The following is a 24512-nucleotide window of genomic DNA, read 5'->3' as shown; positions in this document are numbered from 1 at the left end:
TATTGGCCTGGAATTACGATATACTATGACTAGAATACATTGACACCAGGTAAATGGTGATGCCTCAGTTATGGCAGATTATAGCAGCTCTTGAAACTACGTTTCCCATAACTGTGGCTGGTGGCATACAACAGAAGAGGATATTTTCAACTCAGCCCTTTTTTGGGGCTTTCAAAAATTGGCTGGACGTTTTAATAATAAACATTTGAGAGCATTAGATTCGAAATGTCTATGTGCTAAATTTAAAGAGATACAAACACTTGGGTTCACTAATGCTAACTGTTCTTATCCCCTCTTATTCTAACACTGGTTTCTCTTCCAGGCTTCAATAGAGCATTTTTTTCAATGTACCTTGTCTTCATACCTATCATCAGACGCCCTTCTGATGTAATAGGCTCTGTTTTTTTCTCTGGCGGCCTCATGAATGCTAGTACTATGAGTATCTTTATAGGGACAGTAAGTACAAATTCTTGCACAGACATAAATTTGATTTTCTATTTATTGTCTTTGTTTCTTTTTCCCAGTGATCTTTGCTCTGTTACTCATGGGAAGGAAAGAGTCTGTGCTTGCATGGACTAATCCACACAAATCAAAAGCACCCTAACCTCTGGTAGTAAAGTCCTTCTGGGCTTGGACTATTTATATGTAAATTATGCTTCCAAATTTGGGGCAAAACACTAATATCAAATCGAGCCCCCACTACCATGTTGCAACCACATATACACTCATACTTGACAAGACTTGTGTTCTAATTTAGGGGTCAAAAATATAGCCACCATGTTCACAGAAAGAAAGAAGACATATGTATTGCATTTCTACCTTACACTAGGCACTTTAATGCATTATCTTGATCCCTACTGAGAGTTGAATGTCATTATGTGTATTTTTACAGATAAAATTGCTAAGGTTTTTAAGTTGAATGACTTGCCCAAAGACACACACCTAATAAGTGATGAAGCTGTGTTTCAAATTCAGGTTTATCTGAGTCCAAATCTACACTCCTTTTTGCTGTACTATATTGGTTTTGCATAAATATACGTGCTTGGATATATTAATATAAGAATCTTCAGTGTATTTCTTCCAATAGTGACTGACTTTTAGAAGCCAGTTGATAGAAAAATGAATGCAGGAACATTTGAGAACACCTTTTTCATTGTCCTCTCCAGATATGTTTTCCCCCATTCAATTTCACTTTATAAATATTCATCAGGTGCTAATTATGGGTAAGTTGTGGCACTTTGGGCACTGTGCCTGACAGATATAACTTGGCTATGATACATATTTGTGATTTACCAAGAGAGTTTTATGCTGAGGTTTGCCTTCCTGGCCTGCTCAGTTTTGAAATAATCTCTATTCCCGGGCCCAGGGTCTATCCCCGCAGTGTTAAGTTAGGTAGGAGGCTACATTATGGCAACAGACCTAAGCGATATTAATAGCTTGTTTTTTCTGTTATGCCTTGGCTTCCCCTGACAAATCAAGTCCAGATTTTCATATCTTTATCCATAGTTCCCAGCAAGGAGATGGCAGCTTGGAGAAGTGATAAGACTGGCTCACACATCTGATTACTGCTGGTGGCTAAACTCCATGGAGTTCAGAATACATTAAGTCCACTGTCTTTCCCAGGTGCCATATTGGTGCCCATATTGTACCTGTGTGCAGATGTTTCTGTGAAGTGGTATTCCACAGGTGTCTTGTGGTTTTGCAAACTATTCACCCTCTCTCACCTCAAACCACCCCCCACTTTCCAGGAAAGAGAGGCAGTGTGTGTGATACAATGAGTAGAAATGTGTCTAGGTATTGGAATCAGACAGACTTGAGTTCAAAGTCATCCCTGTTTGCAAATGTGTGTGGTCTTGGAGAAGTCTATTGAATATTCTAAGCTTCAGTGTTTTATCTGTAATGATAATGATAATGATTTATCTGTAATGAGGATGATAATTACCTTGCATATTGTTGTGACTATTAGCACTAACCGTACAAAGTGCCTAGCACAATATTTCAGAAAAGGTGTAGATATCAGATGCCAGTCTAATTAGAACATTACTTTTTAATTATATGCATGGAGGGGTGGAAGGGGCAAGAGAAGGATAGCTGTATCATGGTATTTGTGTTTCAATTTTGGGTGTGAACATTGCTGTTAGTGAGTTTGTTTCAAACTGGACTCTCCCCTGCCATCTCCCTTGCTCCTTCCCTTTATTAAGCTTTGTTGTTTAGGCTGTGTTTTCAATTAAAAGACAGTCCCCTCCCCCACAGGACAATTTTGCCCACTGTTTTGGTTTTTGTGTGTGTGTGTGTGTGATTCAAGACTGGCTGTCCCCCAGATTGCAGCTGATAACGCTTCTCTTCCCAGTAGCCACTACTGCCTCTTCCCAGAAATTTTAAACAGGGAGCAGCACATATGGATTAGGGCACAATCTCAGAGTTGATGAAATGGTGGCTCAGAGATCTTTCCAGGACCAGTGGGAATCCCATGTGTCATTGTGGGAAAATAAGCATCCCTTGTCATCTACAAGTCTACGAGTGTTTGCTGCCACTCCTAGCCCTCCAATGCCACATGCTCATCCTATTCTTATTTATTATCTACTCCTCTTCCCCCTCCCTTTCCAGGCCTATCAGATTGAGTTATAATACCACTGATCTCTTCCTTCCCTCCCACCCCTGTCTCTTTCTCTCTAATTGCATTTGTACGTTTATGGTCAGCCCTTCTGGATACGCTATCAAGAACTGAGCAGCACAAAATCCAGATGGTAACAGTCAGCCTTGCTCTAAGCCCTGGCTGGTAGGTGTTAGAATTTGATTACTGTAGTTAGTGGTCATTTAGGATTTGAGCAACCTTAATCCTTTAAACAGAGCCTGGCTAGAGAGGAGTGGAGGGGGGGTGGTAATTTTACCAGGTGTTTGCCTGCAGGGAGAAGTTAGAAAAGGATGCAGATCTGGATGCTGTTTTTGCCTGCAGGGAGAAGTTGGAAAATGATGCAGATCTGGATGGTGTTTCAACAGGGAAACAAATGGAGGTGAAACACTGTGAAAAAGGTAGCAGTAGGTTCTAGGGTAAAACATCTGAACAAGCTGTGGGAAGTTGCCCCCTGGGAGGGAAGGCAATACTCAGAGCCGCACTCTCAGTCTTTCTCAGTAAGATCCTTGTGTGATGCTTTTGTGTAGTAGTTGTATGGCCAAGTTAATTTTTTTATTACCAGGAACTATCCAGGTCAGAGGAGAATTTCCCTTTGGGTCCAGCGTGGTATTACTTTCGTTAACCAAGAGAACGCCTGCCACTGGCACACTTGATTTTGTCATAACTCTTTACCAGTGATGATGGCAGAGAATTTTATTGCAGGATAACAAGAAAGGTAAAACTATGCTTTGAAATATGGACTACTAATCAAAATGATATCAAACAACACAGAACATATAAAGTATGGAGACAACAGTGAAAAGAGCCTTGTACTGGAAGTCAGAAGGCCAGAACAAGCTTACTACTTGGGCAAGTCACTGACCTTGGGCAAGTCACTGTGCTTTTTTGAGTCACAGTGATATTACCTGAAAAAGAAAGGCCAATAGCATTACCTACCTGGCCTACCCCTCAGGGATGTGTTCAGAGTCAAGTGAGAATCTTCAATATCTTTATAACCTACAAAGTGCTGTGTAAATTAAACAATTATTACTTTAATTACTTTAGCATTTAAAATTAAAAACAAAAACGAAACTGAACCAACAAGCTGTGATTCACACCACCAAACTCCCGCCAAATCTGCCTTCTTCTGTCGATTGACTTAGAATAGGATATAATTTCCAATAGGACCAGTGGTTTAAACCTTCCTTTTTTCCTTCCACTGAAGGGATAACTAGTTATTCATGTTCTTGTGAAACCTCAAGAGAGATTTTAGCTCTGCCATTTATTAACTCATTAGGGAAACTACTTCATTTCTCCAAGACTCAGATTAGCACGGCATCTACCTTTCAGAGTAGCTAAAATCAAATGAGATAACCAAGGTAACATGATTAGCATAGTCCTTCCCACATAGTAAGGACTCACCAACTGTTAGCACTTCATTTCACTATTATTACTCCAGGAGGCTTGTCCCTGATAGCCTCCTGTTACCAAGAATACATTCACATTGGCACAGCTTTTCAGCTTTGTCACCTGGCCAGTAATTCTCTGAACCAAGGCCCACAACTTAGTCTCTTCTTTGACAGAGTAGTGTCTCATGCAGTCAATTCTCTTCCCTCTCTCTTCCCTCCAAGTGTGATAGGCTGTCAAACTACCATATCTCCTGACTCCATGTGAGGCAATTGTGTTCAGCCAGGGACAATCCTCTGCTCAGAGGCAGCAAGGCTATCCACAGCTTTAGGAATTGAGTGAGGGCTCCCATTATTCTGTCATCACCCATTCTACCCCCAAGCCAATCCAACCCCTGAGATGCCCTTACCTGACACTTTGCTCCTGCTCTTACCTACCACTGGTGGGACAGGGGCATTCTCTCTCTCTCTCTCTCTCTCTCTCTCTCTCTCTCAGTCTCTCTCTCTCTCACACACACACACACCCCTTATTTTCCCACCACTCATACACAACTCCTAATGAATTAATGAATTTCATCTTGCCTAGACCACCACTGCTGCAAGAAGCAAGCAGAACCAACTGGTCTAGCACCAATTTCTGTCTACCTTCCTCATGATTCTTGGTAATGCCACTTCATAAAACTGAGAAAAAGTAAAAACCAAACCCACACATCCCCTCTTTATAATCAAACCACTTATTCCCCAGAGAACTTTTTAGTGAATGTATTCGTAAGTATTATTCAGGCCTTCAGATAGCTGTCTGCATGGGTCCAGTTTGGTAATAAAACAATCTCTCCAGCTCAGGAGTAAACATGTACTTCCCAAGTACATGTGATTAGGTGATGTGGGCTCACCATCCCCACTTCTAAGAGCCATTTAAAGCCATGATAGGAAAGAGATGGGTACTTTTAAAAACCAGAGCACAGAAATTACCACAATTGAGTTTCTCTGCTTTGCCGTTCTGAGTGAGTTGTAACCAAATAAGCTACGTACGGGCATGCACTGCATAACAATATCTCAGTCAATGATGGACCTCATGTACTATGGTGGTCCCATAATATTATAATATTGTATATTTACTGTACCTTTTCTATGTTTACATACACAAATACCATTGTGTTACAATTGCCTACAGTACAGTAATATGCTGTACAGGTTTGTAGCCTAGGAGCAATAGTCTACGCCATATAGCCTAGGTGCGTAGTAGGTTATACCATCTAGGCTTGCGTAAGCATATTCTGATGTTTGCACAGTGATGAAATGGCCTAATGACGCATTTCTCAGAACATATCTCTGTCTTTAAGTGAGGCATGTCTCTATTTGCATATTTACAAGCTTCCTTTTTGGCCTTAGGTTGCAAGCACTTTTAAATACCTCTGGGGGCTGAAGTCTCCAGATTTAGAAGCTCCCAAGCATGGTCCAGCATATTGTTACAAAGTTGTATATATGCAAAATTTGGGATTATGACATTTCAGGTACCTCTCTAAAGACTGTGTTTTTTTTTTTTTCCTCCCTATTGTGAAATCGTTTGCAGTACATAGTCCCCTTCAAGAAATTCAGCTAAACTAGTGGGAAATCTGCAGATATCACTGGTCCATGGCTTTTCCTGCTGGGTGAAATAGTGGCCCCTGGGGGAAAAAAGAAGTGAACTGAAGTGATCCCCAAGTTAGATCTGACATCCAAGTCTGATCATGATAACCGTCATCTTGTAGTTATTTGATATGGGAGTGGAGTGGGGAGAGACAGTAAAGTAAAAAAGATCAGTGTTCAAACCCCAGCTCTGCTATTCATTGTAACTTAGAACTAGACAATTAACCTCTCTAAGCCCCAACTTCTTCACTTCCCTCACAGGACTGTTGCTGTGGGCATTAAATAAGATAATGCATGTAAAGCAAGGGCAAACAGCAGGCATTTGTCAGCCAGAAGCAACTCTCTTCCTTTGGAGAAGGAGGGTTGAAGAGAAACTTAGAGAAGAAATTGCTACTCCTGCTACTTCTAATGAGGGCCATCACCAGAGTCACAACAGGAGCCACTGCTCTCATAGTAGATGGTTAGGATCAACAGGGCATGTTGCTTGGTGTTGGGAGCCCAGGGTTAGTTAGAAGCAGTGAGGGAAGTGTCCCTGAGAGAATAAACATCCACGGAATGTTAGAAGAACCGTAGTCTCTGGTAGCTTATGGTCAGGTAAAAGAATGGAAAAGAAGGCAATCGGAAGCAGGCATGGCACTGTCACTTTTTATAAGATGGTGGCACTAGATAAGCTAATTGATGTTCTGACCTCTGTGATCTTGCTTAGGTTGAGGACCAGGGTCCAAGATACCCTGGTATCTTTTGGGGGTAACTTTGTGTGACCAAAAAACTTCTTTTCTAGGCAAGCAGCAACTACTGCTGTAGCCATAGGGGTCTCCCATGAAGCTTCCACTTATACTATTCCTTTCACTGGATTTCCTGTTTCTAGGTTTTTGGCTCCCCAGTGGTCAGAAACAATCCTCTTTCCCCTACTCAGAACCTTGAGTCTTCCCTGGATTTGTGGAGCAAGGGCAACCCTCTGCAGGAAGGTTTATCATAAGCCACTTTTCTCCTCAAACTCCTAAAGCTCTTACCCAGCCCTTCCTTTTGATCCTACTCTTAGAGTCAAGCCATCTTCCTGCTGGTTTCCTCACATGCCATTCCCCTAGAGCCCTGTAACTGTGCACATATTCCAGGAGGCATTCCCAATACAGAGAAAACTCAACGGCTGCAGTTACAGGGCACCTTCACTCACCTTAGGGAGGTCGGTGAGGAGTCCCAACACAACTGAAATACAGTGGCCCGAGGCCCAATGCTCTACCACTAATTTGCTCTTTGACTTGAGTAAGCACAGCCCCTCTTGGAGCATTATTTTCATAATCTATAACAGGGCGGAGAGATCTAAGATTACTCGTTACTAATGTCAAGATTGGCTCAGAAAGTTAAAAGGCCAGTTTTGTGGCATGAGCACAGATTTTGAACTAACATAGACCAGAGCTTGTATCTCCATCCTACCAACTTAACGGTGGCCCCTCTTCGCAGTGAAATAGCTTGTTCAAGGCTGCACAGCTAGTAGGCAGCAAAGCCAGCATGCAAACCTATAAGCAGTTCTGGGAGGGCTCAGCAAAGCTCTTCCTCCTTCCTGGATGCAGCTAGTCCCAGGTCAATTACCAAGAGCCAGGTTACTGCTTTCAGAACTTTGTCAGCCTGGGCTCAGATTGCTCACCTCCTCCCCATACCCCAAACAATTAGTGATCCTTACCCTCCCTAGGAATTCCAGTAATAGAAAAGAAGAAGGGGGAAGGGGCAGAGAGATTTGAGAAGACACAGGCTTAAAGGCTAAACTTCCATTTACATTGTTCCTTTCACTGGGTTTCCTGTTTCTATGTTTTTGGCTCCCCCAAAACTTATCGGTGTTTAGGCTTTATGGTCCCAGTGGACCAGTTTTAAAGTCATCAACCCTTGATATTTATTTTATCAGTGTACTCAGACCAGTGCAAAATGACATGTATATACAGAGTTCCTGCAGTGTCATTTGTAATAAAATAAGATTTGAAAGCACTGTCTTTCAATAGGGAACTGTTTAAATAAATCACATTACATTCATTTAGTAGAATGCTATGCAATTGTAAAAAGAAAGGAAACCACTTAATATGTATCAATATCTAAAAGGGTTCATTGTATATTAAGTGTAGAAAGCAAGAAACAAAACATTGCACATAGAATACTATTATTTACAGGAAGAAAAAAGAATATATGTGTATATATGTTTGTCCACGTGTGTAAAATACCTTTATAGTGATATTCAAGGAACTGGTTAAAGTTTTTGCCTATTTATAAAAATAAATACGTATAGCAGCTCAACTTTCTTTTATTTCACTGATAGAGAGCAGGGACATAGATGTTCATCTATAGCTCTTCCTTAGCACAGGAAGCAGTGGGAGGAGATTTGCAGATATAGTCCTTGCAGACCTGTGTGGTAGAAAGATCTGGCTTTTCAGTGTTAGGGTGACCACGAGGTCCCAGTTTGCCCAAAAACCTCCTGATTGTAGTGCTGAAACTCCTGGGAAAACCAGGACAGTCGGTCGTCCTATTCCTCATCCTGCTGCTGCAGCCCTTAGCCAGGAGGGAAGATTCCAGTAGTGGCATGAGCGGAGCAATGGCAGCAGCCCTTGCCTCCACAATCCACAAGGGACAAGGGACTCACAGAGTGGCAGGCACATGCTCTGTAAGGTATCTTCATCTAACAGACAAGGAAATTGAGGCTCAGAGAGGTTAAGTGATTTGCCCAAGGTCACACAGCTAGTAAGTGTTGGAGCCAGCCTGTCTGACTCCTGCCATGTCAACAGGACCCTGGGGAGTGTAAAGCTTTCAGTGGAGCAGTGGATCTGACCTTTCTTAAAGCCTAAAGCACCTGGAGTTGCATTTTAACCAAATCAAACACTGTTGCTTTGAATCAGCTTTGGCAAGCCAGTGTTAGGAAGCGGCTTTCTTCCCAGCACTCTAACCCAAGCAAAGAGAATAGATGTTCCAGGTCTTTGGACTGAAGGAGTCATAGACAGAAAGCTGGCCTTCTCAGTTGTGCCCAGAATAGTTCAGTTCTCACTTGGGGAGTGATAGCCTACTCATCCCCTAACTTGATCCAGCCTCCTACACAACAGCAACAAGAGAAATTAAAACAGAAGAGCAGCCAACTAATAACAGGTAGTGGTGCATATCATGATGCTTGCCTACTTTTTGCGTGGGTGGGGGTGGAATTCAACTTGGCTGTATAACAGGGGACCCTTCTGCTGGGAAAAGGTAAAGAATTCCCCAAAGCCTTATGCATCAAAAACGAACCAAGCAGGCTGGACATGGTGGCTCATTTCTGTAATGGGATTACAGAGGTGGGAGGATTGCTTGAGCCCAGGAGTTCAAGACCAGCCTGGGCAACATAGCAAGACTGTCTTTACCAAAAGATGAAAAAATTAGTCAGACATGGTGGTGGGCACCTGTAGTCTTGACTACTCAGGAGGCTGAAGCAAGGGGATTACTTGAGCCAGGAGTTTGAGGTTACAGTGAGTCATGATTGTGCCACTGCACTTCCACCAGGGTGACAGAACAAGACCCTGTCTCTTAAAAAAAATCCACCAAGCGACAGAAAAACAGATGTAGCAGATAGTAGAAGCTTTAGGGACTTGGGAGAAGCATAGGAAAAGGTCACAGCAGCAGCTGTACTTGCCCTTTCCCAATTAAGCAGCAGGCGGGTGTTAATTATATACAGGAAATTGGGCTGCTTTACAAACTCTGTTGAGATATTTTATAGAAGATATTTTATAAATATGGAGTGAGGGAAATGTTTATCCTCATTAATTTATTAATTTACACATGCTGAGTTGTAGAGAGCACCAGAGAGAGATACTACCTGCGCCAGGGTGTGGGAGTTTCTGGGAGCAATGGATTTGGGTATTGGCTTATCAAAGAGGATTCAAAATGAAACTGAAGCAGAGTTTTCCAAAGCTTTAGCCTTCTCTGCAGGGGCTGCCATGGTTTTAACAAAGACCATTTTGTGTGAACACTGTACACAGGACCTGAATTACTTATGCCTTGGAGTCCTACATTCTTGAATTTGAATGAAGCCAATTGATCTCTGTGGTGATTGAATTCAGGACAATAGACTAATTAGCACCATACTCACTCTCACCACAAAACAATCAGCCTTGAGGGTTTAATAGTAGAAACCATAATGTTATTTGGGTTTTAATGTCTAATAGAGCTGGCAGGAAGGATTAGGAAGCCTGCCTGCAGTGTGCTGTGGTTTAAGAAGCATCAAGTGGTAACATGACATTTTAATATGTACAAGGATTCTACAGCCCTTCCTAAATTCTTTCTATCTGCAGCATCACAGATATTGCCACAGAAATGTGGCAGCTTGGACCAAGAGGACTACATGTGTGTCCCTTCTTATGAAATAGCTGTGTGCTTATAAATGTGGCCACCAAAGCAGAATTTCCCATATGGAGTCCCATTCCTCATTGCCTTTTGTAATAACATCAGAGATGCGTCCTTCTGACAAATATTTTAACTCCAAGATGTTGCAAAGTCTCAAAACTGCAAAACAAACATGGGCAATCTTTTTTGAGAGGAAAACTTTCAACTATTTCCTCGGGCAAGCCACTTGAAGATACTAATTTCAGGGTGTCTTTCATAGGACAGAATTGCGTTAGAAAACGCCTTTCACTACCTGCTTCAGAGGGCTGATGAGAAGCAAAAGCACTTTATGAATTACAAAGTGTTGTCGATATGTGAATTCTAATTACTCTTCCAGTCAATCGTGGAGTATCACTTTAAAAAAAACTGGAGAACTCCCTTCTCGCCCGCCAACGAATGTTAGGTGTTTAGAAAAACAAGGAATACCATTTGCCACTTTGAAGGAAGCTCATTAAGAGTTCTAGTATGGAATAGTCAGAGTTGTTCATAGAAGACTTTTTTTTTTTTTTAATTTTGTTTGGGACGGAGTCTTGCTCTGTCGCCCAGGCTGGAGTGCGGTGGCGCGATCTCAGCTCACTGCAAGCTCCACCTCCCGGGTTCACACCATTCTCCTGCCTCAGCCTCCCGAGTAGCTGGGACTACAGGCGCCCGCCATCACGCCCGGCTAATTTTTTTCCTTTTTTTTTTTTTTTTTTTTTTTTTTTTGAGACGGAGTCTCGCTCTGTCGCCCAGGCTGGAGTGCAATGGCCGGATCTCAGCTTACTGCAAGCTCCGCCTCCCGGGTTCACGCCATTCTCCTGCCTCAGCCTCCCTAGTAGCTGGGACCCATTTTTTATTTTTAGTAGAGACAGGGTTTCACCGTGTTAGCCAGGATGGTCTCGATCTCCTGACCTCGTGATCCGCCCGCCTCGGCCTCCCAAAGTGCTGGGATTACAGGCGTGAGCCACCGCGCCCGGCCTAGAATGCTTTTTAATTCTTAGCAATCTATGATCTTGTCATTCAGGATAAAGTTTGGCAGTGGGATGGGGTGGGGTCTGTGTTCACCCTGTTGTGTACATACTAATTAACCAGGCCCTCCCAGTTTTCTCATCATGGGTACAGGAAGCACAGAGTCCACTAGCATTTTGTAATTATGGGTACTTGAACAAAGTAAGGGAAACCAAGCCTCAGATATACTTTCTGGAAGTCAGACGTGATACTGCATAGTTGTGGTGAGAAGGCAATGAGATAATATTATCTGCCAGAGGCCAGGGACCAGGAAGCACTATGCAGATCTTCTTAGGGGATAGGCAAGGGCTCTCCCTTCAACGCCTCCCTTGGCAGGATGCATTTGCTTGTTACCTTGCTTCTTCCAATTTTTGCCTCAGGACCTTGTTCAGTTTAGTAGCCCCAAGCAAGTAAAGATTGTTTTGCATGCACATATTTTATCGACTTGGGGCAATCAAACAAGGGATTTTTAGCTTCTGCCTGCTCAAACTGGCTTCCTGGGGCTGCCTATTGGTTTTGGGATTTTAACAAAATAAACAATGGTTTATTTAGAAACAGTAATTGGGTGAGTAGGGAAGTTTCACTGAAGGAGGACAGAATTCAGAAGGGAAAGGACTACAGGCCCTTTATCTTTTCCAAGATCCAGGTTTGAGCATTTGTAGAAGTTCAGAGCTTATGACATAGAGCCTCTGTTTAGAACTTAAGGAGCTCTTCTTGTGCACCCTGCGAAGGGAGGCATTGAAGGGAGAGCCCTTGCCTATCCCCTAAGAAGATTTGCATTCTAACTTAATTAACAAAGACTAGGTTTTAATTTCATTTTATCTTATTCAAAGCAATACAGCTTCGTTTGGTTCCTTCCAACAATGCCCTCTTGGGTCTTTTAACTTGGTGAAGAGGTTTATCTCACTAAACAATTTTAGAACCACAGAGCTTACCTACTCCCTAGCCTTGACGTTCTGTTCTTGTCATGGTTGACTGTGTCCTCCTGTTTCCAGTTTCCAGATGGTGATTTGGCTTTTGACAGAAACAAAGTAACTTGATAGGCAAAAGAAGGACAGTTTCCACAAGCTACCAACCCTGTTCTGGTGCCAAAGGATTATAAACTTTGTGTTGACAAGCCATAGTGTCTACGAGAGTAATTCCAGACTTAATCTAAAATGTGTTCATAATAATAATAATAATTTATTATTGGAAAGTAGCTCACAATCTCATCATCCACTTCAGAAATAAATCTTCCTCATCTCCACTGGTAGACACACATTGAAACTCTACCCTTCTCATACCTTCAGACCTTGGGTATCAGGTATAAAAGAGATTACTTCATTTCTGCCATCTCTTTTTCCCTTAAAGAGCTCTAACAACCACTCCCCAAAACAGCCAGAGTGTAGACAGAGCTTTTGTTGTATTTTTCAATGAATATTCTACATACTTATGCCCCTGCCATATCACATGGGTATATGTTTATGTTCCTTTAATAATTTTAACATTTTAGTCCCTTTAATTATTTTTTTATTACTATAGCTTTATACTAGGTTTTAAAACCTAAATAGGAGGTAGTTCCCTCTTAATTACTCTTCTTTTTCAGAATTCCCAGTCTGTTTTTGCTTGCTTATTAAAAAAAATTAATAGACCATTTTTAGCAGTTTTAGGTATATAGAAAAATTGAGTGGAAAGTAAAGAATGTACCCATATACCCACCCCCTCCCAGTTTCCCCTATTACCTGCTTGGGGCTACTACACTGAACAAGGTCCTGAAACAATTATTATTATTATTATTATTAACATCTTGCATTAGTGCAGTGCATTTGTTACACTTGGTGGGCCAATATTGATGTTTTATTCTTAACTAAAATCCATTGTTTACATCAGGGTTCATTCTTGGTGTTGTGCATTCTGTGGGTTTTGACAAATGTATAATGACATGTAGCCGCCATGACAGTACCATACAGAATAGTATCACTGCCCTAAAAATCTCCTGTGCTCCACCTATTCATCTCTTCCGAACTGCCCTTGAGCTTCTGGCAACCACTGAGTTTTTTTCACTGTCCCTATAGTCTTGCCTTTTCCAGAATGTCATGTAGTTGGATTGATATAGTATGTAGCCTTTTTGGATTGACTTCTTTTACTTAGCAATATGCATTTAAAGTTCCTCCATGTCTTTCTGTGGCTTTACAGCACATTTATTTTTATTACTGGATAACATTCCATTGTCTGGATGTACCACAGTCTGTTTACCCATTCACCTATTGAAGGACATCTTGGTTGCTTCCAAGTTTTGGCAATTATGGATAAAACTGCTATAAACATTCATGTGCAGGTTTTTGTGTGGACATAACTCTTTAATGCATTTGGGTACATAGCAAAGATTTCAATTGCTAGATCACGTGGTAAAAGTATGTTTGATTTTGTAAGAAACTGCCAAACTGTCTTCCAAACTAGTTGTACCATTTTGCATTCCAACTAGCAATGAAGGAGAGTTCCTGTTGCTCCATATTCTTGCCAGCATTTGGTATCATCACTGTATTGGGGTTTAGCTATTCTAATCCACGTGTAGTGGTATTTAATTGTTGCTTTATGATGTATTAATAATTTTTAAAAGTTATTTTTCTAGTGGTTGCTCTGGGACTTATATATCTTATCAGAATCTATTTCAGATTTGTATTAATTTAGTTTTGGAGAGATATAGAAAACTTATTCCTATATAGCTCTATTGTCTATAAGGATCCCCTGAGTGGTAGAGCTTAATTGGGGTCCCCTGAGTTGAGGGTGGCTACTGGTTTGTTGGGTGTAGGCTCTGAATAACCAAGCAGGATGACTTGCTGAGGAAGGGGATGTGATCTACAGGCAGATAAAATAGGAACTTGAACAAAGACAGCAATTCTCCTTCTTGCTCATAGTAATATCATTAAAGAGTTCATCAAATGCATAAGCTAAAATCTGAGTCCTCTTGGGCTATCATATTCACAAGTTATAAATTGAGAGATTTTAGTTTACTAGCCCACGACTTGCAGTGCCTGAAAAATGGTTCTTTAAGGGTAAATGCTTCTCAGAACAGGCCAAGAGAATGTAGTAGTGTAAATATCTGACAGTCAGAGCTGCAAAACTTTAAACTGCAAATGGAGGGAAGGGGAAGTAGCCAACCAAAAACTGTAAAATGAGCTTGTACGGGGACATTATATACGACAAAATAAGAAGAGTAAAGGAAGCATTTAATAATTTTAACAGAGCAGAACAAGTTGGGAAAAGGGCAGAGATAATGGGTGTAGATTCAGTTGTACAGAATTGGAGTCGTTAAATTTTGGAATTTAAGTCTTTAGCAGAAAGAAGTAAATAGGACTGCCTAGGTAATACGAAGACTTAGTGTGGAGAAGTATATGGATAGAGGTGAGAGGGTTAGGATAGAAAAAACCAAATGCCATTATTGAGAATTGTATTTTAGGCCACCTGGCCAGAGAGAGGAAAGGAACAATATATTCTTAATGCTTACAGCAGTTGTTTTTTCTTGGATGACTCAATTTCAACAATTTAAATATAATTTCTTACTCTCTCTCTCTGCAACCTCCCTCCTTCCCACAAGATCTTATTGTTCTCTTTATTCTGACTCCTCAGCACCATTCTTTTGCATCCCAAGGGTGTTACAATAACCTTGAAACTCCCATAAGCTATGAAGAGGGTTCAGGTAAATCATGACTGCTTATGAACTGACTTTTCAGTTGAGATACAGAAGCTCTGTCCACTAGTACTATCCAATTGGTTAGAAAATTGAAGAGTGTATAAATGTGTGTGTATGAGTACGTGTGTGTGTGTGTGTGTATGTGTATGTGTGTGTGTATTTGGGAGAACAGGAATGACAAATAATTATTTGGATCAGGGTCCTAAACTCAAATTCCTGTTGGAGTCAGGCACCCCATCTGAAGGGGGCAGTTGGTACTCAGTTTCTGCAGATTGTTGCCATGTGAGAATATAAATTCAATGTTACCAGATGTTCTATTTTTTTTTTAAGAAACAGGAAACCTGAATTTTTATATGAAATCTTCCACCTTTTAAATATTACCAACTAATTTAAAACTTTGAAAAACACTAGGTAGGCCAAACAAAACACTTCTCCAGCCACCCAATGGTGAATGCTACTTTAGATGATAGATAGAATTCATGGTAGGGCCTTGATCTGGTGATTTTAAACTCAATCTGGCCCTTTGTCCATTAAGTATGAGTTTGATTCCAGCTTAGCGGGGTTGAGTACTTCTCCCAAATGGCAGTCTTGCATGTTGGTTTGTATCCTATAACTTAAGTGAGAACTTCCTCAATGATGAAAATGGTAAGTAGACTCTATGCTTGGTTAGGATCAGTCTGTTCAGCAGGTAACTGAAAAATCAGTGGTTAGACTCTGGGATGTAACGAAAGTAATCAGAAGGTAGTTTTCTTGTGGTTCCTTTTTATGTGCTTGCTCCTTCATGAGATCATGAGTCTGCTGAAGACAAACCATGGTAAAGACTTTGGATTTGGCTCTAAAAGTGTTGAGAAGCTATTGGAGGCTTGCGAACAAGGAAGGAACACGATCCAACTTAATATTCTAAAAGGAACACTCTTAAAGAGCTGACAGGCGAGCCCTGTCTAGAGCTACAATCTGGAGACTTCCAGAAAATCTGCCTTTACAGACTTTTCCTCTACCACACTTTCTTTCCTAGGAATGCTGTTCTTGTGTGTTCATGTTCCTGCCCTCTACTGTAAATAGAGATATTCTTCATGGTTTTTGGGCCATGTAGCCTGATAAACGTGAAGCCTATATCATCCTGAATGAGTAATCCAAGGGTAACCAATGTCTCCTCTGATTGAACAAGCTTCACTGTGTTCTCACCTGGCCTTCAGGTCATTTCTCAGATATGTGACAAGATAGAGCCTTCTAGATATCTGCTCTTTCCATCTGAGAAAACAAGTGATATGACCTTATGAATTGGTCTAATTGCTCAACACCATGCTTCTATCTTTCAGAAAATATTGAAGGAAGGACCTATGCTGAAGAACTGTAACTCCTTCAAGAGATGGAAGCTTAGATATTTTCTGGTTCAAGGACAGAAGCTCTACTTTGCACACCATCCCGCGGTAATGTATAGCATATTGTCAACTAGATTAATGGGTGGGTGCCAGGAAACATTTGTGAGGGAAGATGGACTAATAAGTAAAGACATGTCAGCAAACATTAGGGTGGAAGTTGAAGCCCTCTACGCTTTATTTAACTTGCCCTTTTGGGTCAAATGGGGATACTTTTCTCTCCTTTCTCTTTTCAGTATCCCTTTCCTTTCGTATTTTTCCCAGCTAGCTTCTGCACCCAGAACCAACTATAATTTTGGGGATCCAGTGCAAAATGAAAATGTAGTGCCCTTTATTCAAAAAGCAGGGGGAAGTTGTATTAAAGCTACTAACATATAACGCTTTATGTTTATACTAAAATATTAATATAAAGCAAAGACTTGTCATGGTGTTTTTACTTGCTAATGTAAATTCTAAGTAAAGAAAAATAAAATTTTAAACAGTTAGCATGAATTTCACTATTCATCTGAACACTATACAACACCAGTTTTAAATGCAAATGTAAGAGCATTTAATTCATATAAAGAATCACTAAAATTATACAATTTGTGTTTAGTAGCTCATACAAGTGTATGTATTTTGTTCTCAGCAGTATAAAAAACTGCACAAAACTAGCTCAACTGTTCATATTTTACTTCTCGATACTTGCACATTCCACCAACACTTTTCTAACTGAAAGAACTATGGATTGCCTTATCTTTCCATTTCCTTCCATGTCATCATTTTTAGCAGAAATGGTTGGCTAACCCAGGGGTGTAACGAGCAAGGAAGAATACAATAGGGCTTCTTGGTTGTTCATGTTTCTTAGAAACCATTGTCTTTTTTCTATGCCTGAAGCAAGTTCTGGTTCCAACAGAAAGTATGACCTCTCAGGGCTGTCAGCTCCCCTACTGCTTACTCAGTCATAGATGTAACACACTTATCTTGTACTTGCTTTGAGTCTTGCTAAACTCCCACTCTTCATGGGTCCACTAGAATTCTATGTTCATGGGCATCACAAATGCAAATGGAGTGACAAGACATGGGGTGGAAATGTATATTGCGCCTATCTACTCTGCTCATATGCATGATCTGTTGTCCCATTGGACTTCACTTACGAAACACATGCTCAAAGACAAAATTATGAATTTTAAGATGACAACAGCAAAGCATTAAACTAAGTGTGGGGCCCTTCTGAACACAGGGCCCTGTGTGACTGCACAGTTTGTATACCGGTGAAACCAGCCTTGCCTGTATCCATGATACTGATTTCCTGCTGCTGGCTAGATGTTATCTACTATGGCCAGTTAATAAGGAGACACAGACCTCAAACTGGATGGGACTAGCAACACTGCAAAGGCTGCCACCCAATAAAATAGGAGTTAATCACAATCTGTTTCTCTAGGACTCTAGTTAAACCACATCCCATTATCTTTTTCAACAGAAGCCTTTATGTTTAAATAATTCTGAACTGACCAACTCAAGCCTTCCTATAATTCCACATAAATATCTGTAAAAAGTTTATTTTGATTTCATTTTTTTGTTGCATGATATATTAACAAAAATCATGTTGCTAAATAAATGTTAGCCCTCAAGCCAAAGAAATGATTGGATCATGACTGCCACAAATGCCTGTCAGCAAGTCTGTGTATGCGTGTGTGTGTGTGTGTGTGTTTACCTTTTAACGTCTCTTTGCATCATTAACCAGACGGTTCCTTGTCCCTCTCTCTTGTATCTTTCCAGTTTGCACACTTTGAAACGATTGATCTGTCTCAAGCCGCTGTGGCAGAAAGCAGCTGTAGAAACCTTTGCCACAGTTTTTGTGTAAGTAAGATTGGGAATGACTGAATGGGCAGGGGTAGGGACTAGCTGGGAAGATAGCTTTCCATAACCACTTCCTACTTCTTTGAACTTCAGGTTTCCAAAGTTTCCTTTGATCCCAAAGTGTTATCATTCATGCAAACATTTTCTAGCAGCCCACTGATAGGGAAGAAAAAAGTGATGGTCTTTTTCTTATTACCAGTATAAAGCTAAGCTGATTTCAAGGGGAAGGGAGTATGTGACTTATAAAAATCAGTCCTTCCAGTGAAGGTGATTTAGAAGCGTATCACTGGGAGTCTTTCAAGAGACTGCTAATATGTTATAGAAAATGGCAGGTTAATTGAGTTACATGACATCCTCTCCTCTGATGAAGTAGATAAGAGCCCTAATTCAAAGTGAAATCTACCCCATGTTGAGATTACTGATGAAAGTGCCTCAGAGAAAGCAGAGGATTTTTAGGGAAGCATCTAGGGCTTGGTGTGACTGAAATGTCACATGGCTTTGGTCATTCAGGTGAATCCAGACCAGAAAACTCACTGAAAAATAGAAAGCTTGGTGGTCCAGGAATTCTCCTACCCACCTCCTTCCAGAACTGTCTTCTCCCAGCCTCAGTGGTGGAATATGGAGACTGGAGTTCCTGTTTAGGCAGGTAGGAGATAGTACCCAACAGACTAAAGAGCTGCAGACCCAATACCCTGCTTCCATGGTTGGTTCATGTTCCATCCTCCCTTGAAAGGAGAGTGACTGGATCTAAGAAGAAGACTTTGCTTTTGTTACTCTCTCATTACATCACCTTGACACAGGGTAAAGCTGAGGGCTCTGTTGACCAATCCCAAAAAGCTGAGCCTTTGGGTGATGAGCCTATAGGCTAATGTTTTGGTCTCCATTTTACAAAGAAACAAATCATAAGGGCTAGGCTGCCCCTTAACCTAATTAAAGCACAGAAGCAGTGAACATCAGCCCCACTCAAGAATGGGTTTGGACCAAAGGAGTGGCTGTTATCACAATCCCGACTAGCTCCTGTTTCCATCTACCACATAATTTCACTGTGCTACATGCAAAAGAAGAAATAAATTCCTTGTTGGTGTGGTGAGCTCTAGCTTCAAGACTTGGGGAGCTTATAGTAAAGGCAGTAGGGCAATGGAAGCAGTGACTGATGCTGTGCTATCCATGATCCCTCCTGCCCTCTGGGAAAAGATCAAGTCCTGCTCATGGTCTATGTCTGCTAGACTCTCAGTGTGGCATTCTTATTATTCCTGCCTGGGTTCTTGTGCCAAGCAGGATTAAGAAAGACAACTATAAAATTCTCTTCAGGTTGTCCCTAGCCATAAGAAAGAAAGAAACTGGATTTTTAGACATCTCACTCTCCCACTAAACAGAAACAGGGACACCCTAATGAACCACATACAATTTTACCACTTCAAGTAGACAGAGTAGCAGTAAGCAAGTAGGGTTTTCAGGCAAACTAACTTGAGTAATAGATGGTACGTGGTTTAGTATTTAAAAGAATGAATTCTGAAGCCAAAGAATCTGAATTTCAATTCTGGTTTAGTTTTTTACCTGCTGGGTGACCCTGGGCAAATCATTTAACTCTTTTTGTCTTGGTTTTCTGGGCTATGAAATGGGAAAAATAACAATGCCCATCTCACAGGGTTGTAATGAAGATTGAATGAAATCATATGCATAAAGTGCTTTAGAATAGTTCCTGGCACATAGTGAGTGGCATTAAAATGTTAATTATTGCTATTAGCATTATTATTATTTTGGATGGGTATCTAAGGAGCTACCAGTGGCTCTGGGAACGTCTGTTTTATATTCAAGAAGTGCCTTACGTTGTGCTTGGTACAACTGTGTAGTTTCTTAGAAAGTTCACAGACTCTGTTTGAAGGCAAAGTTATGGAGTGAGAACCAGCTAATAATGTGACTTTTTGTTTAGGTTATCACACCACAACGAAAAATCACTCTGGCTGCACCCAACCGGAAAGACATGGAAGAATGGATTAACGTCATAAAAACCGTCCAACAGGGAGAAATTTATAAGGTAAGGAAACTAGTAGAGAAGCCACACAATTCTTAATAGGTAAATAATTAATTGCATTAGTTAAGCCACCTTTACAGCAGGGAAATAATAAAATGGAAGCCGAGACCACCTGGTTAGGAATTATAGACAGAAAACCTCTTTAGAATTATTCATAAATAGGAGTAATTCACTTGGACTCAGACCTTTGTAAGTATGTGGTGCAGATACTTCTATACATATCCACTTAATATGTAGATGTAAATGTATGCCCAATGGATGAGTCACTCAAGGTGTATGTGAGCAGCTAATGTAGATGCCCTTGGGTTAGGAAAACAGGAATCAGCAGTCTTGACTTGGGTCTGCTGAATGACAATAGTAACAGCTAAGGAAACTGAGACTCAGAAAGAGGTAGGAACCAGTCCAAGGTGGAATCACTATTCAGTAGTGAAACTAGGATTCCAATGCAGGCAATGTGACTCCAAAGCCTATGTCCTTGACCACTATACTCTTTGCCTTTCTGTTTTCTGTCTACTACAAAAGTAATGCAGAGGGAAGAGCAAGAAGTATCCTCTCCAAAGCTTAGCAGGGTTCTTTTTAACCTAGCAGTACCAAATATCTGGCCACTGCTCCCTGCAGTAACTGGTTCAATCAAACTTCAGGAGATACACTCTGCCTGCCCTTCTATACATCTACCACAGTTAGAATTTATGTAAGCTCCAAGAGGAGAGAGATCTGTGTCAGTTATTTACTTAGAGCAGTCTCTGGCACATAGTAAAAGCACAATAAATATCTTTTGAATGAATAAATGAATCTGCAGGAAATCTTGGAACCAGGATTTGGACAGAGAATGATACATGGTTCATCTTGAAGCAAAGTTCTGCTGTAAAGGTCTTAGAGATAAAGGGGAAGGTGAATCCAGACTTTAAAATAACCTAATGTCTTAAATAACTAGCAATGCATAGATGATTGTTCTAGGCAATTTGAATGGAGCAGTGTGTGAAGTGGTTTGGATAATGCGGTTTAGAAATAAAACTAATGCCATAGAGAAGAGCCATCCATCCCTACTCCCCGAGGACTTCTCAAGCTTTTGACCACTTAGTCTCATAACTATACATTCTGCTCCCTATAGCAATGATGGGGAACATGACAAGATGGCTGACTTGAGGCCTCTCCAATATCATTAAGGCCTCCCCCAGTCCCACATTATATATGCTTAAATTGAGAGATCCTTTGCTTAGCATTTGCTGGTGATCTTTATACGATTTAGCACTCAGAATTTTACCTCTTTGTTATTTTCTTCTTCCTTTCCTAATGGAGAAGCACATCCCCTTTTCACCTCCTGCCCCGACCAATAAGGCCACTACAGTACAACATTAGAGGCAGTCATAAAAAGTTGTGAATTCCATGCTCCTTTCCTATCTTCATCCCTGTGGACCAATATCTTTCCTTCCTGTGACTTAACCTCTGTTCAAACTGGAGGGTTTCTCATGAATCATATAGCATTTTCAATTTGGCATAAAAGGTCACATAGGATATTTTGAATTTTAATTATTGTTCTAGGAACGCAAAAACTGCTAGAGAAATTCTGATGACTACTAGAGAATTGGTGCACCATCCCTGAATTCATTGAATTAAACACCTAGGTATTGATTACCCAGCACAAACTAGAAAGGAAAAAAAAATCCCTGTTTACTCTCTTGGAAGAGTTGTATCAGGTTGTAATCACAACCTCTGTGGAGCTTCTCCAGGGACCTAAATCTATTAAGGAACACTTTTAGCTAATAGTGAAACATCTCAGCACCAGCATCTTAGCAATTTGTCTTACTTGAGGCTTAAATAGTCAAATATGCTTTCTCCCATATGTGCCTTATCTCTAATGGTCCCTTCTATCTTCCGTCACCACCAATGCCTGACAAATAGGGCAAGGGAAGATTAATCATGGATTTAGTGGTCTATTAAAGTGGTGACAAAATAATTGGATAATCTATTGGAAACTAGTCAGTACACATTAATAACCCATCCCCTACTAGTTGCCCAATTCTGTTTCATAGAGAGTAGGAAAAAAAAAATGCAATACTTGCTCCCAGCCTCAAGGAGCTTTGTAGGTAATAGGGAGACACTATATACACAAAAGAAACAGTTAAAGGACAGTACCCAAGATAAATGACAGTTTTCAGAGATGTTACAAGGCAATGCATGATTGATTGCCAGATGAATGAAACAGACAATAAAGTGGTATGGGAGTTCAGAGGAGGAAGAGAGAAGTATGGGCTGGAGTCCTCTGGGAAGAGTTAACAGAGGAGAGATTTAAGACTGACCTTGAGGCCGGGCACGGTGGCTCAAGCCTGTAATCCCAGCACTTTGGGAGGCCGAGACGGGCGGATCACGAGGTCAGGAGATGGAGACCATACTGGCTAACATGGTGAAACCCCGTCTCTACTAAAAAATCCAAAAAAAAAACTAGCCGGGGGAAAAAAAAAAAAAAAAAAAAACTAGGCGGGTGAGGTGGCGGGCACCTGTAGTCCCAGCTACTCGGGAGGCTGAGGCAGGAGAATGGCGTAAACCCGGGAGGCGGAGCTTGCAGTGAGCTGAGATCCGGCCACTGCACTCCAGCCTGGGCAACAGAGCGAGACTCCATCTCAAAACAAAAACAAAAACAAACAAACAAACAAACAAAAAAAGACTGACCTTGAAAGATAGATTGTATTTTATTGGTGGCAGGGAATTAGGGGCAATGGGAGGTCCTGGGCTATGGAACTGGTATAAGCAAAAGCTGAATAACAGGAAAACAGAACCTTTTTGGAATACAGTGAAAGGGAGAATCCATTTCACCAGAAAAGTTTAGGAAATTGAGTCCAAGAAGTATGTCTTGAGAGGAAGATGGGGCCTGACTATGGAGATTTTTCAATGCCTGGATAAAGAGTGGGGAAGATTGGCAATGTATACAAAGTTAAGCTTAAGGATGGATTCAAACGGGAAGAGAATTGATAAGAGGGATACTTAGAAATACAGGATGGATTAGACAAGGGAAAAACTGGAGGCCAGAAGTTCAGAGAAGAGGCTATGATTAATTATGGCAAGACAGTGTTAAGCCCCAAAATGAGGATAGAAAGGGAGGACAAGTGTGGATACTGAGTTAGGGGTGGCGGATAACCTAAATATAAGAAAGAGGCAAATGAAGTAGAAAAGTCACAGACAGATGAAAGGTGTGAGGCTGGGGGATTTAAAGAAAGAATAAAAGGAGAAAGTTAGAAATAAGGAGCTGCTTGGAAGACTAGATTAAAAAGTTTGCTCTTCCTAATGAATTGTCATGGAATCATTGACTGTGGAAACAGAAATAGACCTTAAAAGTTATCTGGACTCCAGATACTAGATTCTAGAGCATCTGGAGATGTAAGTCATGTGGCCTTTATTTGAACTCTTCCAATGGTAGGGAACTAAGTTTCTTACAAAAAAGTCCATCTAATGTTCTTAAAGCTCTAAATCTTGGAAATTTTTTTCTGAAACTTTGGCCTAGTTGAAGAAAGAACTTTCTAACATTCACTGTAAGCTGCAGGAATGGCATCAGCTGGCTCTTGAGGTGGAGAACTCCCTATCATTGGAAGTAATACAAACAAATAAATTGAACAACTGCTTGTCAGATGTTGTACAGAAAATTGATTTTTTCAAGTGGGCAAACTAGATGAACTTCAAAATTTCCCACTTAGAAACCATAACTTCAGGGAAATTCTCTGTGGCACTGCACCAGCTTGAGGGGGAAGTGGCACAGTAAAAGAGAACCATTCTTCTTACCATTTGACCCTGGCTTTTCTCAGTTCTGTGGTCCAAGGGGGGAGTCTCAGCCTCACTCCCAAGTTCTGGGATATTCACAATGGTATTCTGACCTGTGGATAGTTGCCATATGGATTTCTGTAGTGCAGGGAGAGAAGCTGGAGAACTCCTATTCCACCATCTTGCTGATGTCACTCTCTATCTTACATTTTACTATAAGCAGTCAGGAGGAACCAAATACCCTCAGCTGAATATCGAATTTCATCATTCACAAGTTCTACTTTCCATCAAACACTAACATACAAACACAATTCAGTCAAGTTCTTTGCCACTTTATAGCAACAATCACTTTTTCTTTATTGTCCAGTAACATGTTCTTGGCCGGTCCATATTTTTACCAAAATTCTGTTCATGATTACTGAGGTATACTCTAAGAAGATAGAAGCTTTCTCTACAGTTCTCCTTTTCCCTTTCTGAGCTCTCACCAAAATCTCCTTTAAAATTCTATTCAGAACAATCTAGGCTTTCTTGGCATGTACCTCAAAACTCTTCTAGCCTCTACCCATTACCCAGTTTCAAAGTTGTTTCTACATTTTTAAGTATTTGTTATAGCAGTACTCCTCACTTCTCAGTACCAATTCCTGTCTTGGTCAGTTTGGGCTGCTATAAAAAATTCCACAGACCAGGTGACTTCAAATAGCAAACATTATTTCTCATACTTCTGGAAGCCAGAGAGTCCAAGATCAACCCACTGGCAGACTCAGTGTCTGGTGAAGACCCACTTCCTGGTTCATAGACAATTGTC

General features: G+C 40.9%; 1 protein-coding gene across 1 annotated transcript in view; it reads left to right on the top strand.

The window, feature by feature from the left end:
* DGKK (diacylglycerol kinase kappa) overlaps positions 1-24512 on the top strand; it is a 113723-nt gene that overhangs the window by 30880 nt on the left and 58331 nt on the right. The window contains exons 2-4 of the mRNA XM_030934435.1: positions 16018-16128; positions 17839-17919; positions 19853-19957. Coding sequence (XP_030790295.1) covers positions 16018-16128; positions 17839-17919; positions 19853-19957 — 297 coding nt within the window. The remainder of the gene's footprint in view (positions 1-16017; positions 16129-17838; positions 17920-19852; positions 19958-24512) is intronic.

The sequence above is a fragment of the Rhinopithecus roxellana genome, chromosome 7 (genome assembly GCF_007565055.1).
Source record: "Rhinopithecus roxellana isolate Shanxi Qingling chromosome 7, ASM756505v1, whole genome shotgun sequence".
In the NCBI taxonomy this organism is placed as follows: domain Eukaryota; kingdom Metazoa; phylum Chordata; class Mammalia; order Primates; family Cercopithecidae; genus Rhinopithecus; species Rhinopithecus roxellana.
The sequence above is the reverse complement of the archived record's forward strand: the minus strand, read 5'-3'. Positions and strand labels throughout refer to the sequence as shown.